The 26,763-nt window shown below is 41.9% G+C and overlaps 2 protein-coding genes across 2 annotated transcripts; both read left to right on the top strand.

The window, feature by feature from the left end:
* Positions 1-4,239: 4,239 nt before the first annotated feature.
* On the top strand, positions 4,240-6,970 carry mlnr (motilin receptor). The gene is made up of 2 exons (XM_031863669.1): positions 4,240-5,017; positions 6,663-6,970. Exons 1-2 carry the CDS (start codon positions 4,240-4,242, stop codon positions 6,968-6,970), a joined length of 1,086 nt encoding a protein of 361 aa, XP_031719529.1.
* A 4,816-nt stretch (positions 6,971-11,786) lies between these two features.
* On the top strand, positions 11,787-26,056 carry LOC116392326 (capZ-interacting protein). The gene is made up of 6 exons (XM_031863663.1): positions 11,787-12,319; positions 22,394-22,477; positions 22,634-22,702; positions 23,200-23,262; positions 23,939-24,154; positions 24,806-26,056. The coding sequence occupies exons 1-6, from the start codon at positions 12,314-12,316 to the stop codon at positions 25,235-25,237; spliced, it is 870 nt and encodes a 289-aa protein (XP_031719523.1). The 5' UTR covers positions 11,787-12,313; the 3' UTR covers positions 25,238-26,056.
* Positions 26,057-26,763: the final 707 nt, after the last annotated feature.

The raw sequence follows: 26,763 nt of genomic DNA, 5'->3' as shown, positions 1-26,763 counted from the left end.
CCCCCCCCCCCCCCCCCCCCCCCGTAATTGATTTTTGCACCTTAGTGAAAGAAAACCTCGACTGACTGCGTCTTGGTCCCGTGATGCATTTTATAGAACACACTTTGAGATTGTGCAACCCTACTTGTGTTTTGGGTGTTTTTAAAAGTTGTAGTACCACATAATGTGTCACTGAAACAGCTGATCTCGGCAAAAACAAAAAAAGAGGATTAAAAAAAAAATAGAAAAAAATTAAGTACCAGTTGTTTCAGAGGCCTTAATTGGAGAGGAAAAAAATCTCGGGAGAATTTTCTTAATTTCTCTTAAGTTTTTATTTTTATTTTTTTATTTTTTGTTTTAGTGTAAACTTAAAAACGTGTTTTATTTACTGTTCTTCTTTGCAACATTTATTTGATGTTAGTAAACGTATGTAATCGGGAGAGAAGTAGTTCTATGTATTGTGATTTCTTTTGATTTTTTTTTTTTTTTTCGTCGGGTCATACATGTGTGAAGTATATTTTTTTTTTTTATAATATTGAAGTAATATAAGTTAATACTCTCCAGAGAAAATAATAAATCCTGAGTACTCATGAATCATGGAACGCAAATGGCAAATACAAAATGTGTTATATCATGTACTTCCTGTGAATCTAAATTTGCCTTTTCTCTGTGTGTTAAGTATTCGTGACAGATTTGTGACGCTGACGTGTCGGTGGTCATCTGGCTGTAGGGTCTAGTGTTGTCTGGTTTTTTGGGGGCAGAGAACTGCTGTTTGCAACCGTCAAAATGAAATACAGGTACCTTGCAAAAACGTCTTGGATAATTACATGATTTGGTCCTTCAGGCATTCTGCAAATGTCTTCTCGTCATTTAAAGAAATCAAATTCCTATTTTTGATAGCGATTGCAACATGTGCCATTTTAACACCTCTCCATCCTGGGCTGACCGCCTTCGGTTGGGGAGATTAACAAAATGAGTAAAATATGCACAAAAATAGAGACCATTTTTATGTAATTTGAATGTTTGCAGTTACCTCATACACCGTACATTCCAAAATGAAAATTTGTTATACTATACATACTACCAGACATATCACTTTAAAATGTTCGTTATGGGAAAATGTATAATCATAGATATGTATCTAAAGTGTATCTGTATAGCCATGATATCTACAAAGGATCCATGCACAATAAAAGATTTATAATTCTTAATCGTGTTTGTCTTTGCTCATCAAATATAACATTTTGATTGGCTGCCAGGTAAAACGTTTCTGACCAACAATTTATTAATCTGTCTATCGATTTCAATCAACAGAAAATAATGGTTAGATATTCATATAATCAATTAATTGTTAAAGAACTGTATCAAGTAAAACCACTAAACATCCGCTGGTTCCGGCTGTTGCTCTGTTTTTCACGATTGTAAAAGGCATATTTAATTTAGACTGTTGCTCGGACACATTTGAAGTTGGACATATTTTAATTTTTTGATGATTTATAGACTTTAATCAAAAAATAATTTGCAGATTATTTGACAATGAAAATACGTGTTACTCGCAGCCATCATTGATGACAATGGTGCCTCAGCTGCTGCTTGCTCAGACTCACTACTCTGGTGACACGGACACACCGACTAGAAACAAGAAGTGACCGCATCACCTCAGGTGGTATAATTGCAACCTCGCACCATGGTGGGCTTCTGCCATGTCCTTTAGTTTTCATGTGGGGGCATAATTACAAACCTCACATCCAACCAAGAAACAGAGCTGTCAATCTATTGGTTATACTTCAGTTTAACACAAAAACAGTTTATTACAAAAACCTTTACCAACCACAAATCTGAAGAGCTCCACATTACGGGCAGATTGTGCTAGTACATCGTGTTCAGACTTCAAGTAGACAAAAGGAAGGACCCTGTCAGATGCTTTCATTGTACAAAGATCATCTACATTGCTGGAATACCACCATTGTTATTTCTCAGATGATGATAAAAACAGGTGGTTGCAACAACATCCCCCTTAAAGCCAATAGACAAAGCTCCCATCCATTTCTTTACTCCACCGTTTACCTCCTTTTCCTCCTGTCTGTCTCTCAAGACAACATCTGCGTCCAAAGCATTCGGGAGAATAGGATCAACTGCCAATCGAACATCAATACTCTTGCTGTCTGGTCTCAATTTTGTTGTGACAAAGCCTGTTAAATGGAAGCTTCTGGAGTAAGATAGAAGAGTTCCTGTTCAAGCATACCTACGTGGTGTGAGCAGGAGAGCAATGATTAATGAGGGTGAAAGTGGGCTTACTCATCTCCGTCACCATTCTGTGTACAACACTGGCTCTTGTTGAGAGAAGGACTGGAAAGCTATTTTAAAAAAAAAAAAAGAAAGGGAAGGCTTGTTTGCTCTGTCGTGTTGCTTTGACAGGAGTCGACAATGACAGAGGAGGGACATTCCTGCTGCTCCCCTCTGAGGTCCTAGTGGTGCATCCGGCTGTGGATCAGCTCAGTGTAAACAGGCAAATACACCTCAATGTCAGTGCGACTCTTGCCACAAAGGTTCATTTAGAATTAATTGATCTGAACCAACAGAGCACACCGCTGGCCATCCAAAGCCAGGCTTTGGTGACTAATGTTTACTCGGACACAAGGAAAACCTGTAGATCAGGAACTGAAAAATAAACGGCCGTCCATGTTCATGACCTTTTACTTGCAACACACTAGCTGCGGATACTGGCCAGTTGTCATACTGCTCCGCAGAGGTTAAAAGACTCGCTCCAAAACTTGAAATCAGACTGAAAACCTCAGAATTTGTGGATTAGTTGGATGTGAAGTCAAGAACACTGTGCACTGACTTGCTGGAGGTCACACTAAATTAAAGCTTGTATTCTAATATTGAAAACCAGAGTGTAAACTGTGACCAGGTGGAAGAACTCACACAACTTTTGACCTTTTAAGTCCCTGATTACACCTCAAAATACTGACCAAACGTTATGTAAATTCTTAGAACGGCATTCCTCTTAACCAGCATTGTTGAAGTCAGGTTTATTATAACAAGCCTGATGGGTAACGTGAGCGTGAGGAAGAGGAGGAGGAGATGAGCTGGTGGGTGTGTGGAGTGATGAAGCCAAGCAGACGGACAGTTTGGGCCGGTGTTCAATTAATCAAACACAGAACTTGTTTTTCAGTGACGTCCTCCAGACAGCTTGGCAAACACCCTTGGATATCACTGATTTATGCATTAGTTAATAAAGTTGTATCCCTTTTTGATATGTTTATTTCTTTTGTATTCATGCTCAATCCAGATTAGTATGATCCTCAATCTGCATTTATTCTCCCAGAGGAGCAGAGCTGGTGGTGGTGGTGGTGGTGGGGGGGTTCCCTCAAATCGTATTGCCTCCATCTTATGCCTTTTACCATCATCTGTCCTGTCGTCATTTGATTAGGAAGATTACTTAGACACACACACACACAGCAGACAACCTCCCTGTTGCTCCCCGACTCCCCAGGGTACTGTGGAGGAGGTGCTCCTTTCTTCGTCTTTCACCAGAGCTCGACTGGTTATTGAGCATCGGGGACCTGCTCTGCCACTTCATGAGATTATCTTGCTGCTGCTGCTGCTGCTCTCCATCGACACACAGCAACACAACAGAGACCAAAAAAAGTTCAAAGGTTTGAAGGATTCAGCTCAGTTTTAAAGGTAAAGTCACCAGCAATGATTTATTTCACACTAGGATGTTTTTTTTCTGCTTTTACGGTTGGATTTAAGAAGTCACGCCAGTGATTTTGCCTTTTGAGTACACGCTGCTTTCACTTTATATTGAATTTAATATGTTGTTGTGTTTCACATTTTTTTTAAATATATTTTTCTAGGCATCCATTGATTTCCATTAATTTCTGTGTCGACAATTGAGATGTGTAAAATGAAATTGTGCATTTATCTTTCATTCTTGCTACAAGGAAATGCAGGGCGATCATTTCAAATGCCCTGACAACGTCACCTTGCAACAATCATGACAATAAATAATGCGGACTCTACGTTCACCGTGTGAATTAGCTATGTATAGTAGAACAGATGTTCACAATGTACATAATCGAATAGAAACCAACAGCTGCCTGGAATTAAAACAAATCCTCTAAAATCTCCACAGCATGTGAGCAGAAATGTGAAAGTTATATGTGTACCCGTAACGGTCTAATCTTTCTCTCCTCAGCTACTTGTTGAGTCCTGATTTCACACGTTGCTGCGCCAGCCCTCAGCGAGGAAGGCATGCCCTGGACCAGACCCCAGGTGGACCTTCATGCTGCTGGAGCAGAGGCCATGGACCAGTACAACATAGACGCCCACCACTACGAGGGCTCCCTGTTCCCCACCTCCACCCTCATCCCCGTCACGGTTATCTGCATCCTCATCTTCATCATCGGGGTGACGGGCAACACCATGACCATCCTCATCATCCAGCACTTCAAGGACATGAAGACCACCACCAACCTCTACCTGTCCAGCATGGCGGTATCCGACCTCATCATCTTCCTCTGTCTGCCCTTTGACCTGTACCGCCTGTGGAAGTACGTGCCATGGCTGTTCGGGGAGCCGGTGTGCCGCTTCTATCATTACATCTTTGAGGGCTGCACCTCCGCCACCATCCTTCACATCACGGCCCTGAGCATCGAGCGCTATCTGGCCATCAGCTTCCCCCTCCGGAGCAAGGTGGTGGTGACCAGGCGCAGGGTCCAGTACATCATCTTCGCCCTGTGGGGTTTCGCCTTGGTGTCTGCAGCTCCCACACTCTTCCTGGTTGGGGTGGAGTACGACAATGACACACACCCAGACTACAATACAAGGCAGTGCAAGCACACCAACTACGCCATCAGCTCGGGGCAGCTGCACATCATGCTGTGGGTGTCCACCACCTACTTCTTCTGCCCCATGCTCTGCCTCATCTTCCTCTACGGCTCCATCGGGTGCAAGTTGTGGAAAAGCAAAAACGACCTGCAGGGCGCTTTGGCCCGTGAAAGATCACACAGACAAACAGTGAAGATCCTGGGTGAGTGCAGACAGATGTGTGATTCTTTTGTGCTTTCTGAAAGCTTTCTCTGCTTTCCATTGCCAGACAATCCAGATTCAGGAGTAACAACAGATGAAACTCTCTTTGTAGGTACAAAAAAAGCTTGAACCAGAAATCCATCTGTTTACAAGATGAGTCTGCCGTTCATTGTTGCTGAGGCAAACAATGAAACAGGCTGACAGATTACTGTAGAATCTAGGATTTCTTGTTTTCTGCACTGGCTCTATTGTGTGTGTTTGCCATTGCAAATTTAAATTGTGTTTTCATATCTAAAGCACTGATTTGTTCTACATTTAAAACCTAAAGCAGTTAAACCTGTCCTATCAAATCCAGCTTTTAAAAAAACATTTTATTCCATTTTGTCTGAAGCTCATCATGTCCTGCCACTGCGCATACTGATTGGCTTAAATAGCAGCTCTGGCATATTGCGCAGGGAACCCTGTTCTACAGTAAAGGACCGTGGCCAGGCCAATCTGTATCAACCAAATGTTCAATCAAGATGCAGCCATTAGGATATTAATGCTGTTCATTAGCTGAGCACACAGTGCACAGAGCTCACATTGTCAGACTTGCATGTCATTTGTAACCACATTTGTTGAATCCCAAATTGGATTGTCATCAGAGCCCTCCATAAATCAATCTTAATGGAAAGTTACATGCTCCCACAATCCTGGGCTCCTTTTAAATCTGCCGGTGTGTCACACATCTCAGGAGTCAGTCGATGATGAAAGACATCATCTGGATAAAACCGTGGCATCTGTTCACTGTGCGAGTCCATGATGCAGGTCTTCAATTTATAGATAACTGGTCCTGGTTCATTCACAGATAATTAGGCTCATGTAGAGCCAGATACACTCCTCTTCTAATTACCGAATGGACATTTATTATCCTTATAGAAATGACTGCCCCCATCGGACAAATTGATGGTAATTTTATCTGCGGGGGCTTCTTGATCAATACCAGTGACACAGTGATTAGCTCACCCAGCACTGAGATTTCTGGCTTGTAGAAGCCAAATAAATCTTCTTTTTTTGACATATATGCTACATATAAGCTCTAATCAGCTCGTTCAGTCTGAATCGGGAAAATGTCACTTCATCGTTGGGGCCAATTGTAGGCCACCGTCACTTAAGGGAACGAGGCAGGTCGTGTAAGTGAGAGTGTGTTTGTGCGTGGGTTAAAGTTCTTTTGATGGTAATTACTGCTAGTCATTAATAAATGTCAAGGGTGACCATAGATCATATAATGTTTCTTTATCAGCGTCTTGTGATAAATGAACCCAACACGAACACACTTTTAAGGCAGAAGAATACTGGTTATTTCACATGTGAGATTTGGGTGTGTTGATATTCTGACTGCTTTGAAGCGGACAGGGTTCTGTTGAGAAAAAACAAAAAGTCTGAATCTGACAATATAAGAAACTGAATTTTTGCCATCTGAAAAGATGCAGCTGTCAATTAAACCTAATCAAACTATTCCCACTCAGTCTAAATGAAGCAGATTGGCAGAGTGTTTATGAGAAACATTCATTCCTGGTACTAAAAAAGCATAATTTCCAAGCTATTCCTTAAATCCGCCTTTGAATGAAACTCCTCTCCCCCTCCTGGCTTTGTTTCCCGCTCAGTGGTGGTGGTGCTGGCCTTCATCATCTGCTGGCTGCCTTACCACATCGGCAGGAACCTCTTCGCCCAGGTGGACGACTACGACACGGCCATGCTGAGCCAGAACTTCAACATGGCCTCCATGGTGCTCTGCTACCTCAGCGCCTCAATCAACCCCGTCGTCTACAACCTCATGTCTCGGAAGTACAGGGCTGCTGCCAAACGCCTCTTCCTGCTGCACCAGCATTCCAGACAGGCCCACCGCGGCCAGAGGCAGCTGTGCGTGACCGATCACATCTCCACCCTGAATGAAAGCCTGACTGGGGTCTGAGGGGCCTCGGCACACTCTTGAGCAATGTTTTTTTTTTTTTTTTTTTTTTTTTACAGGCTTGTTTGACTCCACCACCAAGGGAGAGTTTGCATGTTTCTTTAATAAAGTTCAGGACTGCAGCTAAAGAGGAAACTTGATGAAGATGTGTAGAGGAGGAATCTTTCTTCCATTTTTTTTGTCTTTGAGGGGGAAAGCAGGGCTGAGAGCTTCACTGCACTTTCAACGCAAATTCAGATTTACTATTTAATGGCATTTTGTTCAAAGAGACTGGATGATGAATTTCAACCGTGTCACATTTCATTCATTGTTGTGTTTGTGAGGAAAGTAAGAATTCATTTACGTGGTCTTGTCTCATGCAAACAAACTATACATTGTGTGCCGCTGCATGCTTGGTGTGCGCTGATTCAGTTCACTATTACCATCAATGCACAGCACTGATTAATAAGTCATCCCTCTTTGTTGACCACAGATGGCGTTTTGCCACATTTGACATGACTGATCATTTATAATGTTGTAAGATTGGATTTGCTTAATGTATGGTGTGCAGTTGCTATCATACGGTTTGTGTGTTGCTTCCATAAATCAAGAAAAACAAAACCAGTGAACCTATTAGCTGTGGTCCATTAGTTGTGCAGATCTGACATTGGGTGTTCTGGTTTGTGTGTGTGTGTGTGTGTGTGTGTGTGTGTGTGTGTGTTTGTGTTTGCAGGGTTGTGTACCATCTCTCTAGTGAATAGATAGAACATAAAAGCACATTACTATGGAAATGGGACAGTTGATGTGTGCCTGGTACAGAAACCACCTGAGCCCTGAGGTTTTTGGGGCCTGCGTACGTGCCGGCCATCCTGTAATCTGACACAGCTATTATATTACCTGGGCTCTGAGTTAGATTAAGGCCGGCAACCAACGTCCCTGCATCACCATATTCAAAGTAATGGCCGCTCTAAGTGCATTTCAAAGAGGAAGAAAAGATATTAGGTTGTCAGCAGCAGCAGAGCTTCTTGCTTTTATTGCTTCCACTTGCAAAATCTTGACACCGCTGTTCAATTCTCCTGCGATGTTGCGTTTTTGGATCAGAAATTGTACACTTTTGCACCACGAGCACTCTGGCAAAAAAAAAAAGGTAACGTCAAAGTTATGTATTCATAACCTGAACAACATCCCAAAATAAACTCAGAGTTTTCCAGATTCTGTCTGCCGTACAGCTCCTTCTTTAAAAAGCACTGTCATGATTCTGCCCATGAATCATCAGGCCTTGGTTTGCACAAATACAAAGAGACAAAGTCGCTCTGGGCTGAATCATCCTCATGACACTTTTTTTTTTTTTCACTGAGCCATTCATCTCTGTCTGAAGCAGCGGGTAAAAGCTTATGTGCCACAGACCGTCCTGCCATCAGCTGGGGAAAGATCAGCGAGTGTCACGACTCCTCTGATGGTTATTTTCTTCACTGATGATGAAGAGAGTGTCAGTGAGCGGCTCTTCCAGAGCTGTCAACACCCCCCCTCAGGCCCTCTTCACACCACCTCTCAAATCATTCAGCATTAGAAACATACAGTTTGGTTGTTTTGACTCAACTTTTCAGGTCATGACTTCTTCTCCATCGGCGGACCTCTAACACACTCTAACTCCTCTTCCTCTGCTCTTTTGGATCTGTAATACTTAGACAGAGATCCATTTGAATAAATAATAATTTGATATAATGGATCACATGTGATAACACATTTCCTGAGAGAGGTATACGTTCATGAGGAGAAAAATACTGTTATTTCCAAACTGACAAGTAATCAAACTATCACTGCAATGATGTTATATTACTGCTGCTGTGTACTGTGTAATCATTGTCGCCCTCATCTCAAAAGTGTATCAGTCCTGAGGCCTGTTATTAAGCAACTGAGATGAAGGTTTATTTGTTTTTAATTGATGAACAAAACATATTTAAACTGATTTGCAAGCACAGAGTTTGGATGGCTGTGTCTGCCCCATTTTAACATTCGGCCAGTGTTTTATAATTTTTTCGGTATTATTAAATAAATATGCCAGTCGGAGCCGACCCTGACCAATTTAGAGGACTATAGGTATGATTTTAACTAGTGCCCCTTGTGTCGCAGCCTATTCCACCACCAATCATCTAGCTATGCAGATCACACTTAAAAGAAAAACGGTGTTTCTCAAAGTTATGTTGTGTTCCCCAAACACCTGAATAATATTTCCAACTTTCCCTAATGAATTTAAGGTAGGAGCTATTTAATCAATTAGCTAATAGAGTTGCACATGCCATCATTTCAATGTAATGGTCTTTTCCACCAGAGGGGGGAGCCAAATGCTACTGCTGTCAGGGGAGACAAACTGCCTATGTCCTATGCAGTGGAAACGAAAAATTACATCAATGTCAAACATGTTTTGGGACTTAGATCAGTCAAACATTGCTTTTAAACTGCATCAACATTGTTCTTTACGTTTAAAGAGTCTGCTTTTCTCTTCTCCCTGTAAGAAATCTTTATCAGCTTCCCCTTTCAGCCCATTTCCACAAATTATCAGCCACACATATTCACTTCCTGTTTGGCTCCCTGTGCCTGCTGGTCCATGCATGCATGTGGCCTCAGGAAGCTGCACTAAAATGGAGGTTGTTTAGGAGAAGGGTCTGAACGACAGCTCTTTCCAGAAAGTCTGGTTTCTGTTCTCTTCATGGCCTCCGGTGCCATCGCTCTCTCTCTCTCTCCTCCTCGCCAAACCCAAATGTTTTTCCCACCCCAGACTGATTGTGGCAAATGTTTGCTGTTAAAGCTGATAAAGGAGAACCTACAGAATCTGGTGACCACCTCATTTGGATGTGGGAGGTAATGTAACTTGTGCAAACACAAGAGCCTGGAATGGTTAATCCAGTCCACCCCTTTGGCAATCATGTCTCTCTGCCACAAAGAGCCAAGCGTGTACCCGGTGCCACCTCACTTTCATTCTGCGCTCTTGTTGTCACAGCTGCATGACAGTAAGACAACAAACTCAAACATGTCTTTGGATTCTACAAACCACCAGGCACTCCCATGGTGCATTCAAATGCCTTTAACAGCAGATAATAAGCTTCATTTATAAAGCACTAATCACCTTGTCTTCTTAAGCTTTTAGTAAACAGTTTCCGTTGTGTATTGAACCATGTCACTCACAAAGCCATTGCTCCGATTCTTTATCTAAATTAGCAGTAGAATGCTCTATAATTTGGAAGCTAATATATACTATGAAGTGTTTGTTCCTGAACAGTGTTTGAAATTCATCCTATGAGACAAATGTAAACTCTAAAAAAACAGAACCTGTTTGTTTGTGAGTTTTCAAACCTGTGAAACCAGATCACAACTTGCTTTTTGCCATTTGACAAGTAAACAAAAATATGTTCAATAAACAAGTTGGGCTTGGATGAGGATCAGAAGGCGTTTTTTCATGTGAGCAGATTCAGCGGCTAATTCACCAAACTTAAGGATAGTAACGTTATTTCTCTCCATCACGACTTAGGACTGAGAGGTTGTAAAGCATATTATATACCAGCAGCAGGAGGAACGGTCGCTCCTGCAGCTGCGTGTCGTGTTGTTGGTGAGTTAGAAACCAATCCATTAGCTTAGATGGCTTCTCTACATTACTACACCACAAGCCGCTTAAGTGACTGACTGGCCTTCTTCCAGGCTCCACGCAGGACAGCAGAGCTGCTCCCAGATATTTTGTCCTTCCATTGAAAATCAAAATGAGAATAATTACCTAAAAAGCAGCTATTAGTCATTTGCACATGCTTACCAGCTGAGAGTGTCCTGGACTGGCATCGTAGAGCAGAGAGAACATGCAGATTGCAGTACATTCAGAGGAGAACAGGCAACATTAGAAATGTGCACCAGTGAAGACTCAATTTTGCAATGCATAAGTTGTTACAGGTGGAGGTGAGACTTAAACTACAGGCATTTTAGACATGCAGATTTAGGCCTGGACCTAATAAGAACCCTGCAGCCATATGGTCCACACATGAAGTGCAAATCATAATCCAGCCTTCAGATACTTTTTCCGAAAAAAGAAAAAAACTCCTTCATCTGCAGATCTATTGTCAAAGCTGAGCGTCTGACCTTTGAACTCCTGTTTTGCTTGTAGATGTTGAAGATTATATATTTTTTATTTGGTCTATTTTTCCATTTAAATTTGAGAGAAACGACAGGATTTGTTGAGAAGTTATGATGATACATAGAATATGAAAAACCCAACCATTAGATGCCACAAGAGCCTATAGGAATAATAAAGATGTATATATATATATATATATATGTATATATATATATATTTTTGTATCAGGGTGAACGTACTGTGGATGGAGGAACAGCTAAATAGCGGTTTCTTATTCATTGCTATAGGTAGTGATGCCCCACCTCTGACTCAAGACAGAGATAGACCGTTAGAAAATACTGCTTTCAAATTAAAGTATAAATATGGAGGGTAATTCTAGCTATAGGTGTCGTCTACGTGTACTTTCCAAGTGAAGCTACATTTAAGGTTTGAAAGGGTAACGAGAGAAAAATGGTGCTACACTTCAATGTTGCTCATCCGGCCACATTTCAATCAATGATGTCACAGCAGGTGTTTTCCATCAGCTGGAAACATGACTTAACTCATTTGGGTGTGGCCAGGAGTAAAAACATACCTGCTTGAAAGTGTTGGCTCATAGAAAGCTAGGACTGCGGCTTGGATTGATTGGGAAATTGATTAAAAACAAAGTCGCCGCCCCATTTTTCATGCAATTCTGTCATGGTGTGCGTTGAGTATTAAAGCTCCATAGGGCCACGAGTAAGGATACACGTAGACCTTTTTAGTGTATGTAGCCTGCTGTCACTTTATCCATCTAATGGTGAAATAATAGCAATTGATCATTTACACCGTTTGTAGATGCTCCATTATTATTGTTGGATTGCACCAACGGTATAATTGGTATAAATTTGCATCAGTCGGACCTACAAATCTCCAAAAAAAAAATGTTTTTATGTGAAGGCACGGAGGTTTACCCTAATAATTCAGAGCAGCAGTTCCAGGGTTATTTTATTTTATTTTGATAGTCTGTTGCAGAAGTAGTTTTCTTTTCACCCTGAACGATTTGACAGCGCTGACGGAGCCAAATGCGCGTAAAAGTTGTCCACTCCTCCTCCTCGTCCACGAGGCTCATTTGGCTCCAGATATAAACACAGAGCTGCTCTCTGTCGGCGCTGCGCTCCTCAGTCTCCTCTCAACCAGCGGGCAGTCTGCTCCAACAGGCCGAAAAACAGCAACGACAACAAAAAGAAAAAAGGCAGGAGGGGACGATCTCTGGCATTTCCCCCAGGATGGAGGTAACAACTCTATGACTCTGAGCGCAGTTTTGTGTTCTAGTTTGTACTTTCAGGCCACTTGAGCAGATGTTTTTAACATTTAATGTGGTTTTGTGCAGCCATGTGTGGTTGGAATCAAAACATGACATCATAGGAGCTCAGTGAGTAACTGTGTAGTATATTTAATGGTCTGTTTATTCATGTGGTGTTTCTGAAAGGACTAGGGCCTGTCTGCAACCGTTTAACAAATAATAATATTGCATTTGTGTCAGTATCTTACAACTATAACGTACTATGCACGTTTAGTTGTGTTGGCTGCTCATCACTATAAAAGTTCTTACTAATCTTTCCTGTGTTTACCTCTTAACTCTGGCATTATATGTGATACTATGTTGTACTTATGACCAACATTTAATGTGAAAAGATGACTGTATTTCGCTTCCCTGAGGGTGTATTTGTGTTATCATCACAAACGCATCTCAACATAAACATGTATGTTTGAGCATCCGGCTGATGGGGTTTGAAAGTAGGTTTGTGGTAACGACTTCAAGTAACCACAGGCAGAGTGGAGGGAACTGGAGCTGGCAGAGCATCTGTCATGAGCCAGTGTGTGTGCGCACTGTGATGAATGTGTGAGGTAAATTTTCGTCTTCACTGTAAGTCTGCATTTAAGTCTGAACGTAGACAATTTCCCACCCATCGCACCCACAGCTGACGAGCCATGCTTTCTCTTCTCAAACCGCCCTTCACCCACTTGCACTGGATTTAAAAAAAAAAAGGTGTTCTTCTTCATGGAACTGGAGGCCTGTCCAAGTCTGTTTTTTCATCCAGGGTTTGTTCACAGGTTTGTGAACTCCTCCCTGCAAAACAAGCTGTTCCCTCTGACTGCCAACATCTTTCTCAAGTGTTTAATGTCATGTGGCAAATAGGAAGAAACGCCCTTTCTCCCCCCCCCCCCCCACCAGCATGTGACGGAGCACATCAGTAATCTGCCACAGAACTACTCTTTCATACTTACACCACCCAATGTTAGGACTCATTCTGCTTTAGGCTAGTTCAGCTTGGAGCTAAAAACTTCTTCTTTCCCTTTTGCCAAAATTGAGAGACAAGAATTTGGACTGGGGAAAGATGAAAGAATGATAACTATTGAGATAGAGAGGGGGGCTTTTTTTCTGAAATAGTTACACTTCCTGTGAGAAAACGCTGTTTTGAGAGAGAAAAACAAACCTGCAGCAAGTTGAACACTGAGTTGAAGAAAGCAGGTTCAACTATTATTGGTGACTCCAGCTTTTTCTAGAAGAAGCATCACAAACCCAACAAATCTCACAAGCTCAGTTTTAATAGTAGTCTAGCGAGTGATTTAGAGGTTGACGACAATGAGCAGCGCTGCAACTTTTACTTGCCTCTTGTTAACTATCTGATCTTGGTGAACAACTACCTAACCAAGGCCCGGTTAGAAATGTAAACATTGCTCAGGGATTTCATAGTTGACCTCTCACCTGGAATGTATTCAGAAACATATTTCTGTTGAAGGTTTGGGTATAATGTGACTCTTCCATGGCAGCCACCGGGATTTTAAAACTTGAAGTAAAAGCTGTGGACGGCCCACTGAGTCCTGTCCGGTTCAGGTGTTTGATGTTTCAGACGGTAAATTTGTCGGTGGTTTCCTGCAAAGTCACTTTGGTGGGCACTCGCTGATGACACCCAAGCAATGCCAGTTGAGTCTTGTAACATTCATGGGTAAAGTGAAATCTGTCAGCTGGTTGTGCAACGGCATGTTGCTGCTGTTGGAGATAAAATTTATTTCAGAGCCGGGCAATATATCCGTATTACATTGATGCGAGAAAAGATATGGTCTTGGATGTTGTCTATTGTAGTATGGCATGAGTGTTGTCTTTTCCTGCTTTTACAGAAAAGAGATGTATTCCTCTGAACTTACCAGACTGTTCTGTTATTTACCTTTTACTCACTATGTCCACATCCCTGATGATTATTGTTCAAAAATCTCATTGTGTAAATATTTTGTAAAAGCGCCAATGGTCAATCCTACAATATGGTCATAAAATCAATATTGAGGTATTTGGGGCAAACTGTCATGATGTTTAATTTTCTCCATATCGCCCAGCTCTACCTGAACCGGAGTCAGTTCTCCCAGATGTCAGCTGTTGGGAATGGAAGCCGACATCTGCTGCAGCGTCGGTTTTGAGTTTAATAGGCTGGTATTAAGCTACAGCTTTCCTCGACTAACTATCATACGATTATGACGACTAATCGATCAGTTGATTTAAATCCGACAGCTCTGCAAAACTGAGTTTCTCAACAAAGAATCGCACAAAAGCACCACTGTAATCTTGTGTTTACTAGACTAAAGTGACTAAAAAAATCTTAGTCTACCAAACACCTAACAGAGCCCGTAAAGTCAGTCTCGCACTCATCGCCATTTAAACTGCGTAAGCTTTGCTCTTTGATGACATCACCTCTTAGTCTAAATTCTGCTGTGTTTCTAGCTTTAAATGCCTCTAGCCAGCCTTAAGGAGAGTGATGCATGGAAATTCTAAAATATTGTGTTTCCTGTGTTGCAACGACAAACAATGAAGTCGACAAACTGGACATTTTGTGCATGCGTTTGTGCATGCACCTGAGGATTTACTGCATGTGTGTGTGGGCTGGGGTAGGGTGGTCGGGATGGAGATTTTCCTTTGATGGAAAAACAACACCACTGCTGGAGGAGTGGATATTTGGGATTGCCTTGCCAACCATATGGTGTGCACATCTATTATGTAATCCATGGTAAAGTTAAGAGACCAATAACAGCAGAACTCAGTCTGTACCAGCCAGACGTTTGCTAATGAGTTCGTATTTTCCCTATTTTGTTTTTACAACAGTGTGTCATTTACTTACTTAGTGACACACTATTAGTATTATTATGGACCAATAGTTCTATGCCGACTACTTCTAGAACCACAAAAAGCAGTAGAAAGTCCAGTGTCACAGTAAATAAAACGTCCTTTAAAGTGTTGTATGATGAAGACGCAGGGTAAAAGCATCTGCTGGGACTATGTTCAGAGCTTGTAAGAACAGGATATTATCGTGACTGATGCAGCCTGAGGTGTATATATGAAGCTGTGTGTGTTTCAGGCCAGTATGACTGGTTCACTCTGTCATAAAACAGACACCTAACTGACTTAGAAGCTCAGTGGAATTTAAAGCATCAAGGAAAGGCCACAAAACGTTACCACGCTCTCTACTTCAAGGTCTAGTTATAGCTGGATCTGTGTTCAGAGGGTGTATAGATGTAATCTGATTTTATTAGCTTACACAGTTCATTAAAGTCCTGCGACTAAAGCGCTTCAGAGCCATGATCAGTAGTGATGATACAGTAGGACAAACCTTTAGCATGTCATGTGATTTTTAAAAACTCAGATTCCACGAATACTTTCCCCCCCCCCCCCCCCAACATCCTGCAAAACCACATCGGCTCTCTCTGATATTGTCTTTCTAGCATGTTTTCTACCTTACGTCCACTTATTTAAACTCAATCTTCTTTTGTAACCAGCACTTTATAATGACAAAAATATTATAGTTGGAAAAGAGAAGCAAACAGCAGGAAGTGCAAAGTTTCTGCAGAATATTCATGTTTTCACTGCAGTTCGTCTTCACTGTTTCACAACATATTTAGTTTCCCCGGTGATAGAATTGAACTAGATTTGTGCAAAATGAACTGTTGTTTCCATGTGAGCTAAGCTGCACTCAGCATGACAGTAACTTAAACCCACACAAGGTGATAGTCATTTCTGTTGACTGCTTTGTATACTCTGGAGGCGATGCCATATAGTACAAGCTGAAACTTTCATAGCAGACTCTTACAAACGGAAGATATATTTGCTTTAAAAAAGATAAGTAGCTCTCTGTCTTTGGAGATCGCAGTGTGCACAGACTTGCTGCATGAAGCATTTCAATTGTTTCCAGTAAATGTGTGATCGCCTGAAGTTCATCTCAAATATCATTCTGAAATATCATATTGGTTGTGTTGTGTGTATGAATTTGACCATCTAGTTTGTTGCCTGTATTTTACATCTTCTTGCTGACTTCTCTTGTGGAAGCCTGGCTCATTGGAGGATATGTGCACCTTTACGACCAATCAAATGCTTCATAACGCCTCAACATTCCATAGCTGCTTTTTATTGCAGAGCGGTTGTTGTTCTTGTATATTGTTGCCCTCACGCTATACATGATGCAGTGTGAGTCCTGCTATCAGAGATGAGGTTGTGTCAGACCCTGCTGCTCCAGTGTGTGGGGCAGAGAGATAGTTTGGGTGGGAACTGAACTACAGACAAGATAGCGAGGAGGACTCTGTGATCTGTAAAAGAAAAACACACACGCTGTTGGCTCTCAGGGACGTTATGTCATGGATGGATACATGTAGACTGAGGCAGCCTGAGTCAGGCTTTATGCTGTCTCAGACATCTGCAGATTCTCAAACATGTTGAAATTAGTCAGTATCATGTCTACAAATGTGAGATTCGTGCAGATGGGATTTTAGAGCAGTGAGCCAGACAGAGGAGGTGGAAACTCCAGAAAGAAACCAATATCCTCATGACTTTATAACTTACTTAAAAAATCTGCCTGCAGAACAGTTGACCCATACTGCCTGCACCTCCTCAGCCACCCTCTTCTATTTGGCATCTAGCCATGCTGTTTATTTCCTTTTTTTGGGAGAAAGGAGTGCAAACACAATAAGTGCTGCTTGCACTTTGCAAGCGCCATTTATTTTTTTTTCAAACCAAAAGTTTTGCATTTTGTGAAATATTGAGATTTGTAGGTTAGGGGTTTTAGGCTTAGAAGGCAGGAACATTAAGTGCTGGCTGAAACCAAGACAACTCAATATCAGAATAGCGACTCTAGAGACAAGTCCACAGCGTCAGTAGAGGGGCTTGGACTGTGACCTGTGACCTTTGCATAGGAAAGCCAAACTAACCAGATCTTTTACTTAAAGTTACTATGGGGAACTTTTAACTGGTTGTGAAACTGTTTCAATTTAATAGTGATGTGTCTATATTATGTACATAAGTTAACGTAACCATCAGGGAGAAGATTGTCCCAGGCCGCATTTCCGGGCCCGCTGGAGGGAAGGGAGGCACGGGAGAGCCAGAACCAGGACTGAAAGGGGCAGACTGTCGGACCCTGCTGCAGTAAAATGAGAGGTTTTCTAAAGGGACTCTGGTGCTTGCAAACACTACCACTTATGTCCTCAGGAACCGCCAAAATCAACATAAAATGAAAGTTCCTTGTTGTAGCTTTAAGTAAAATTAGCAACATGTGTAAAAATACTCCATTGGGAGTCAAAGCCCTGGATTCAAAAATATACTGCAATAAAAAGACAGACATTTTATCAGCAGAATATATGCCACAAAATAAAACTACATGGAGAGAGGTCTCTTTCAGAGAGTTCATACGTATATTGCATCCTAAAGTAGCACTGTACCAAGCCTGCCGTGGATGAATGGATGCCAAACTCTGTGGCGATGAATCTGTGCAGGACTTGCACAGCGTTGTCGTGGGGAAGGTGCAGGGCCTTACTGTATGAAGTCATCCCACGGCTGTTCTTTTCAGCCGCCCTCCACGACAACTGTCTGATCCACTGTCCAGATGTTTTTTGTCTTTGTGATTGCTGGATCAGAGAGGCTGAGAATACCAGAACACCATGTAGAATCCCCAACAGATGCTTGTATCACAGTTGTTCTTGCTTAGCCTCAAACATTTTGAGCATGTACTGTCTGCTGTGAGCTGTTTACATTTGTTATCTTTTCTTACTCCCCATTCACTCTCCATAACCCCGCCTTCTCATTGCACAACAGACTATCTTAGGCAGGCTACTGTAGTTATCACATTGAAATATCACGGTGCATTCCACAAGCAAGCCCGGCTCCGTCATCCGTTCGTCATATTAATATTATATTCACGGAACTTTATTATATGAATACATCTCAAACTTTTTTTTTTTTTTTTTTTTTTTTTTTTGGATTAACTAAAGTTCCCCTACAGCTGTATGAGAAAGTGTGAGACTTGTTCACAATCATGGTATTATGAAGGTGGGTGTCATTGAAAGCTTTATGTGTAAAAGAAAACTGTAGATGAGGGTGTCCATTTGCCTCATCCCTCTGATTGAGGGCCTTTCTAGTGTACTTCTACACACGCTACACCACATGCGAAAACACACACAGTCAGTGGCAGCGGAAAAGGGAGATATTCAGATGTGGTCTGATCCAAAAACGCATGTTTTCCTGGAAAGGCAGCGAGCGAAGGTGCCTTTCAGCTCTCTTACAAGTTAACTGCACTCTCTTACACTTAACAAGTGCAGGCAGAAGGGAGCTGCTCACTCCTGTGTGTGTTTTTTTTTTTTTTTTTTTTTTTTTTTTTTTTTTTTTTTCTTTTAACTCCTGGCAGAACACGCTGACTTGTCAAAACAAAAGTCTGAAGCCATTACGCTAGGTGACAGTGCCTGCTCAACAGCTGTGCTTTGGTGTGCTTTATTTATCTTCTCTTTCGCAGATTTCCTCACCGCTGGTGAGTTTATGAAGATTAAGAGTTCCTAGAGAAGGGTTAAAGATCCTGAGCCAGACATCAGCTCAAGACATCGTCTTCATCAGCTCCACGGTGGATTACATGGCCTGTTGCTCTCTGACCACCGCTGTTATATCAAGCAGATATGTTTGGATTTAGAGAGACCGCTATCATGTGCTTCTGCTCCCCTGCCTCCGGACATAGGAATAACAAGAACGGACAAAAGCGGGCTTTGTGTGATCTGTTTGTCTCTGTGTTCTCGCTCCACATCTGCCGGTCACACAGTTAACCTCGTGTCTCCCTCCGCAGCTTGGAAATGAAGACGCTTGTTTGGATTAACCTTTACTCATACACTTTTTTTTCAGGTGTGGTCATGTGCATTGTCGGCCATATTGGGGGGGAAAAAAAACGTTTTGTTTTTAGCACAAATGGCTAAAACAGCTGATCACATCTTTAAAGTGTACTCTTCAGTAGGGCTTGGTGGTATGGTTATATAAAACGTACTACATGAGATTTAACCTCCATCCATTTAGTATTTCTCGTTGTATCAGGTCTTTAGACCCTTCCTGTCAAATTTCTTGGAACGCAGCATTATTTTGGTGACATTGGTGGGGAAGACGCATGCACTGCTTTCTGCCACAGTGTCCTCCTACAACGATTGCTATGAGATACCACCACAACCACAGGGTCACCAAAGTCGGCCACTCAGCAGTATCACTTCATTACTCAGATGAACCTCAACGGTATTAATGTCTCCTGATTATTCAAAGTAAAAATGTTTTCGAGAACAGTCCACTAAGTCTATACTGTATGTGTAACTGTAAAGCCAGCAACAGCCAAAGGATCTGTTTCCATGGAAGTCAGAGTGCAGAAATAGCTTGTTTCTTTTTAGCGTCGACAGAGGCCCGTTTTTGGAAAACTTTAAGTCACATGGGGAAGGCACTGCTTTGAGAGCCTTTTATTTTTTTCTCTCGTAGTTCCTTGTTTAGACATGCTCAATTTCTCTGTATGCCGGATTACAGTATGTTTCAGATGCGGTCCAGCATATCCAGGGACGCTCTCTCTTAGGAGCTGAGGGGTTACAGAGCAGAGCTGTGATCCGGGCTGCCTGCACAGCTCTGGGGCTTTTTCCCAGGCCTGGAGGCCCAGAAATAGAGCTTGCCTGCTCTCTCCTGCAGTGAACCAAAGCTTCCCACTCTTCTACAAAGCTTGGGGTCCCAGCTGAGTTTAACATGAGCAACACTGATAACCAGCCCAAGGTCTTGTATGGCTCATTGGAATAATGTCTCTTTAATCATCTCAGGGAAACAGTTAGGGAAATGAACAATATGCTCATTTTCAATTAAAAGACAAAGGAAAACAGGCTAATTATTACATTTCTTAAAATTTCTAGATTTTGTATATATTATATATTTTGCATAATGCTGCTGACAATGTCTCTCTAAAAGTTTCTTTTTTTAAATCATAGTAGATAAAAAGCTTGCAACAAACTATGCTAGACTGTAGTTCTGAAGTGACATTTTGATAATTTGCATCCGTCACCTTTCTATACTGTGTATTTGAAGTCATGATGGTATTTGCATCGAGACATTATTTTCTTTCCGTATGTAGAAACACGTTTTCTCTCTAAAATTAGTTTTTTTTTATATTCTATTAAATCATATGTCTAGGAATAGAAGTAACTCAAAGTAAATATTGTATGTTTGAGGGTGCTGGTAGTCTTGCCCTCCTGTGTGTCATTTAATTAAAGTTTAAAAAAAAATCCGAAACCATGATTATTTTTTTAAATTTTGTTTTCTTCGCCCAAAACACCTGAGCAGCGTTTTGAACATCCTTTGCCTGCACTGTTGTGACTACAGTTTGCGCTCTGAAGGAGGCATTTGTTTTTGATGGACAGGAAAGAGTTAAACAATTGGAGGTTACAAAATAATGGTGCGGTGGGTGGGTGGTCCCTGGTGATTACTATTTATCACGGATGAGAAAGGAGAACTCGCGGAAAAGGGTTGGGATGTGGATTAGGACGCAGAGAAGCATCAACAGAGGCACCGCGGGGCTAGCTGATGCTGTAATACGTTTGGGTGGAGGGAGCAAGGTGGTGAGGTCATGTTGAGAACAAGGGGAAGAAGGAAAACAAAGCTGGTGATTAACATGTGTGTATCTGTGAAGTTCGTGAGATCCATGAGCTCAAACTGTGCAGGGAGGGAAGGAACAGAGTGCGCACACCCAGGAAATGTGACAGAACTGGCAGCTGTGAGGAAGAGGCATGAGCTTTTTAGTGGTCAATTAAAGTAGGATGGAAATGAGATGTGGCACCAAAGGGAGGAACACCACAAGCCGTGACTGTACAATGCAAATCAGGACATGGACTATCTGCACAGTCCTGACACATCTGGACATCAAAATATCTGGACCCATTCACAGTCCAAATACTTGGCACAAAAACAGCTAGAACCTGGAAAACGCAGTTCTTTTTCAAGGCTCATGCACGTTACAGCCTGCAGCCGACTTATCACTTAGGCCACAGATATGTGGAGTGAGTCAATGGTCATGAAAGGGCAGCGCGGAGGAGGGAAGTTTAGCAATCGGCTCGGGATAGTGGGAGAGACAGAAAGTAAAGGGGCCGATAAGTGATAAGAGTGTGAGGCTTCATAGACAGATCCCTGCTGTCACAGGCGTGATGCTGAACAGCTGTGGAGAGGGGCTCACTTCCTGTGTCCAAACCCACAAAATACACTCTTTAGCCAGAGAAGAGACCAGTTCCTTCCAAGGACAGCATTGAATCTAACATTCTGATGGCGTTTTGCATGTTCACCCTTTCTGCTGCCTTTGTCAACCCGTCTGCGTTATCTCCTGCATAGAAGAGCGAAGTGAGACTTTGTTCTTAGTCTTAGAAAATCTCCTTGTTCAGCTGCAAAATGGCTCTCTGCACATGACGTGCTCAAAGAGGCGCTGCACACTTAAACATGTTTTTTATGACTGTACTTTAAGGAAACACAGCAGTGCTGGTGTTAATGCTGACGTTTCTTACCAAAGATATTAAAATCGGCATTTCATGGGTTTGAAAAATGGCTCAATGCGTCATCTGCTGTTTTATCAACTCAGCCCTGAATCTTGCTAGACCAATGATGAAATGGAGTTAACCGTTCTCTAAATTATATTTAAGAAAAAGAATGTTAATGCTGTCAAATCAGTCACTGAGCAACTCCTGTCAACACCCCGCCCCCCTCCTTTTTGTTGCATTTTTTACACTTATGCAATGGTAGGAGTTAAGCTCAGACCTGGGGGTGAACTGACACGTTAAGACAATGTATTGTTTCCATGTTTTTACCCGTCTTTGTTCAGCAAGTCAGTGCCCCAAAAGGGTTTGTTGGCATGCCATGCATATATTCTTAACATTCAATAAAACTGGCATTTGTTTGAAAGTTTTACACTTTACTCTCAACTCACGGGAGGCAGTACTTCATTTTAAAATGTTACAAACAATATGTCAAAACATAAAGTCTTTGATTGGATGTCTTTCTTCTCTAATAGGATTCTCCATCCAAGCCATCTGTGGCTGAGCTGGCTGGAAGGTTCAAAGGTCACATTTTACCAATGCCCACCTCAAATAACAAGGTACTTCATTCATGTCTTATATCTTACAGCATCCATGCAAAAATATACAAAAAAAATCGTTGTTTAGCTGCCCTAGAACTCGAATAGAGTAGTTGGTGAATGCATATGGACCGCTAGTGATTACAGATTTGATTTACTCCTCCTTTCTGTTTGTAGTTGCCATTTCGAAGAAGACCCCCATGTTCTCTAAAGTTGCAGAACCAAAAAGATGACGATGAATCAGCTGCAAGTCATTTTCTTACTTCACTTTTATGTGCTACTAATGCGTTTTCTTCGCATACAAAGAGTCTCCAGAAAACAGGCTTTGTTTACTCTGCAATTTCATCACAGTAGAGAGAGTACTGTTGCCCAATGGACAATTTATCTACTTCTTTCTTCTGCCCACACATTGGGAAAGTGGTGCTGCTTTTTCTTCCAGTGAAATCAAAACAAATATTGACATGGGCAAACAAATCACACAAACTTATCCCATTATAGCAGTGCAAAAATGTATACATCACAGGCATGAACGACAAAATATAATGGGATTTATTTAATACTAATCCATTTTCCGTATTCGTACGTGCTTGTATGGCCCGGTATACTCTACAATGACAGTACACATTGTAAACAAAGTGGAAGTATCACACAAGATATTAGCTTTCAATGGTTTAAATGGGGGTTGTGATGATTTTGCGTATTTGTCTTTTCATTAATTCTGGTCTGACTGTGTTCTCTTCCAGAAAACTATCGTCTCACCAAATCCCTTTAAGAGGAAGAACTCCGCCATCATTGAGAAACTCCAGGTAGATGCATCATTCAACATGTGAATATTTTGTGAGGGGAAAACAAATGCTAGCCTCACCAATGATGTGTTATCACAGGATGTACCGTAGTAAACGGGCAGAAGTAGTCAGGGGTGTGCATCATCGGGAGATGTGAGGCATTACTGCCATCCACTGCTCGGTTGACACTGGTGCCTGAGCTGTGAGCATGCTGAGAAAAAGGGGAAGGGCTTGTCCCTGATGCCACAATCGGCTCAGATTAATGATCTAATGGGATCACGGGTCTCTCATCCTGGTACAAACCCGCCACCATCCATCCATTAGTTAGCGATTCGCACGGTGGGCAGCCATGGGACAAAAGGGCTGCCGCTTCTCCTTCTTCCTTTTCTCCCCAGTGCAGGTAGGATACTCTGCTCTAAACTTCAACAGTGGGTTGGATGCTAACTCCAGATTTGGTGTGCTTTAGTTCTTAGACTGAATATGACAGGTGTTGTTTGTGACACGTAAGGTGCAATTTCCGGCCGTGCTCCTAGCAGGCGAGTTTCCAAAGTAGGAGGCAGAGCCATGCTCTTTTTCAAAAGTGCTGTTTTAAACGCATTTAATGAAAGCCATTGTTTGACAATTAAGTTTTGTCAGGAACACAATGCACGAAGGAGATTAGTGTCCAGGCTTTCAGGATCTTCCTTTCCCACTGTAGGCCAATCTTGCCCTGTCACCCACTGCTCTGCTGCCTTCACCCAACAAGAGTCCCGAGGTGAAGCTCCAGCCAGCACCGTTGTCCCCGATCACACCCTGCAGCCCGCGGAGCCCCCTGAGCCCCACCCTGCGGCCCTCGCACCCGTCCAGTGAAGAGGAGGATGCCGTCAGCTTTGACAGCCCTCCTGAAGGCGCCCCGCTGCCAAGCATCAACAAGGTAAACATATGGACGCACACAAAGCTGCGACAAATGGAACAAATAGATCTAAGCTATTTATTCCATCTTCTTATAATGCAGTGGGACTATTGTTGTGGTATTATTGTAGGTATGGTGTTGAAGAAGACCCTAGATCATGTTATGTTCATTTGTAAGCGTTTTTCAGTAGTGGGTACTCATGTTTCTCATGTTTGTGTGGGTTTTTGCACAAGTTCTGAGTCACTAAATGACAAACATGAGCTACTGTCACATTGAGGCTACTCACGCTATTCCTGTCACAGCCGGACACATGGTCCCTGTCCCCGCTGACGTGTTTCTCAGCAGGCGTTCTGCATCTTCTGTTCAAGCAGGCCTTGGATAAGCTGGAGCAAGATGCCCCTGTAGTGCATGAGTGCCACTGGAAGGGGGATTGAAGATGTAATCCCCTTAGCCTAGTTAGAGTCCGTAGGTACCATTTTGTGCAGTGTTCGCACGCACATGCTAAGACGTGTACCGAAATAATTTGATGGTGCGAAAGAATTGACACTGCATATAGATTCTTAGCTGTCTTATAGATCTAAGTTGCCTTGGGTTTTTTTTTTTTTTTTTTTTTAAATGTTAACAAACATGATCTAAAGTCCCTGCTGGTTCTTACACTTCTTATCCATACAGACTCGTGCACGGCTATCATTCAAAAGACGCCCGCCCACGAGACAGCACAGGAGGTCAGCTGGAGAGGAGGCGGGAGCCTCCGGGAGTGATCTGTCCCCGTGTGAACTGTACAGACAAAAAGAATATGGGGACACGGACCAGGTTTTCGAATACGGACAGCCGGCAAGTCTGAAAGAAGCTGACGAGAAAGACGGGGACTGTGAAAAAACAGAGGATGGGGTAGCTGAGAGTGACCCGGATGACAGGGGAGATCCGGGGTCGGAGCAGGAAGCAGAACAAGCCCAGAACTTGGAGGCTTTGGAGGAGGAACGGCAGCCTTCAGAGCCTTGCCCTGTCGAGCAGATAGAGGGCCATGTTAAGACAAAGGAGGAGGAGGAGGAGGAGGAGGACATGCCTCCGGAGGAGCACCAAGGAGAAAATGACATGGTGTGAACTGTGAATGTTTACTTTAAGAAAAAAGAGTGTGTGTGTGTGTATATATATATACACACATATTTTTACTGAATAATTTATTCAGTGCTTTGATTAAGAGAACTTAAATATTCCTCAAGTTAATCCGTTTTAAATTTCTGGGTTCCTGCTCTTTGTTTGTTTTTTTTAGTCCCGCTGTCGCCCTCTCCTGGCCGTCTATAGAACAGGTCCATAAACACTGGAGAGTTAGGAGAAGCAGCTGTTCTCTGCACATGGAAACAAGCCTCAAAGTTGATACTGTGTCTGTTATCTGGAAATGTTTCATATTTTATCAAGTCTGCATAGACTTCTGCTTTCATTTTTTTTTTTTTTCTTGAGCAAATTTAAAGACATTATTAAGAGTGCAATTCCATGTCAGAAGTATCTGTCATTTATACTTTGGAAATACTGAATGCTGGGTTGACAAAAGGCAACATATTATTAGAGTTCATATATTTAGCAGATATATAAATTTTTTTGACATCATTGGGTGTCGCTTTAGGTTGAAATGATGTACTTTGCTTATCTAGCTCTCGTTTGATGTATGTCGGTCTAATTCTCTGTATTTGTTTGTTTTATTTTGTACACTGCAAAATGTCTAAATCACAGTGCTACTGTGGAAGGGCTCGGCTCCTCAGCAATTATGCACAGAAATGTGAAGACAGTAAACTGCTTCCTCCTTCTTTCAGAAAACAAGTTGACATTGCATGTGTACGGTCAATGATTTGTGGGGTTGTAAGAATCATTATGAGTCAAACTGATTCTGGTGGGCCAGTCAGTAAATAAATACTTTAATGCTGAGTATCATCTGCCCATTTTCAACCTGAGCAGAGGTCTAATCGGAACTACTGTGTGAAAAGCAAGGGAACATAAAACACATGACATGATTTTAAAGGAATCAGAATATTTATAAAATCGAATTACTTTGATATATCTACTTATGATCTGCTCTTCTTTGGACAAGATGTGCCTGGTCGTTTCTGAGGGCACTTGCAACATGGTATGAAAAGCTGGTAAAAAATCAAACAAAACAATTGTTAACGTCTGTCGACCTCTACTGGTGATTGTTTAGAAATGCAGCAATTGCAATAAGGGTAAAATGTATTTCTGTCCTTATGGTCCCCTGTAATTTGTACTTTACCCAAAATGTGCAATTTAACTTGGATGTGTATCTCATGTCAAAAATTACCTTTTGAGTTCTTTATCCACAAGCCCAAGTTATATTTTGATGGCAAGTCCTTTAAAAAAAAAAGTTGTATAGTGTAGCAGCGAGTGCAGGTTCACTATCTATATATCTCTCTAGCTATATATCTCTAGATATATCTCTATAGATATCTCTAGATATATCTCTATAGATATCTCTAGATATATCTCTATAGATATCTCTAGATATATCTCTATAGATATCTCGAGATATAGATATCTCGATATATAGATATAGATAGATATCTATCTATATAGCTAGATCTAGCTATATAGATAGATATCTATCTATATAGCTAGATCTA

The sequence above is a fragment of the Anarrhichthys ocellatus genome, unplaced genomic scaffold (assembly GCF_004355925.1).
Source record: "Anarrhichthys ocellatus isolate YVR2014 unplaced genomic scaffold, GSC_Weel_1.0 scaffold29, whole genome shotgun sequence".
In the NCBI taxonomy this organism is placed as follows: Eukaryota; Metazoa; Chordata; class Actinopteri; order Perciformes; family Anarhichadidae; genus Anarrhichthys; species Anarrhichthys ocellatus.
This window is presented reverse-complemented; position numbering and strand designations above follow the sequence as displayed.

What these genes read in the sequence shown, in the direction of transcription:
- mlnr (XM_031863669.1), top strand. Translation starts at nt 4,240, where the DNA reads ATGCCCTGGACCAGACCCCAGGTGGACCTTCATGCTGCTGGAGCAGAG. An exon ending in ACAAACAGTGAAGATCCTGG is followed by an intron (nt 5,018 to 6,662) that starts GTGAGTGCAGAC and finishes TTTCCCGCTCAG; the next exon opens with TGGTGGTGGTGCTGGCCTTC.
- LOC116392326 (XM_031863663.1), top strand. An exon ending in TGCCCACCTCAAATAACAAG is followed by an intron (nt 22,478 to 22,633) that starts GTACTTCATTCA and finishes TTCTGTTTGTAG; the next exon opens with TTGCCATTTCGAAGAAGACC. An exon ending in CGCTGCCAAGCATCAACAAG is followed by an intron (nt 24,155 to 24,805) that starts GTAAACATATGG and finishes TTATCCATACAG; the next exon opens with ACTCGTGCACGGCTATCATT.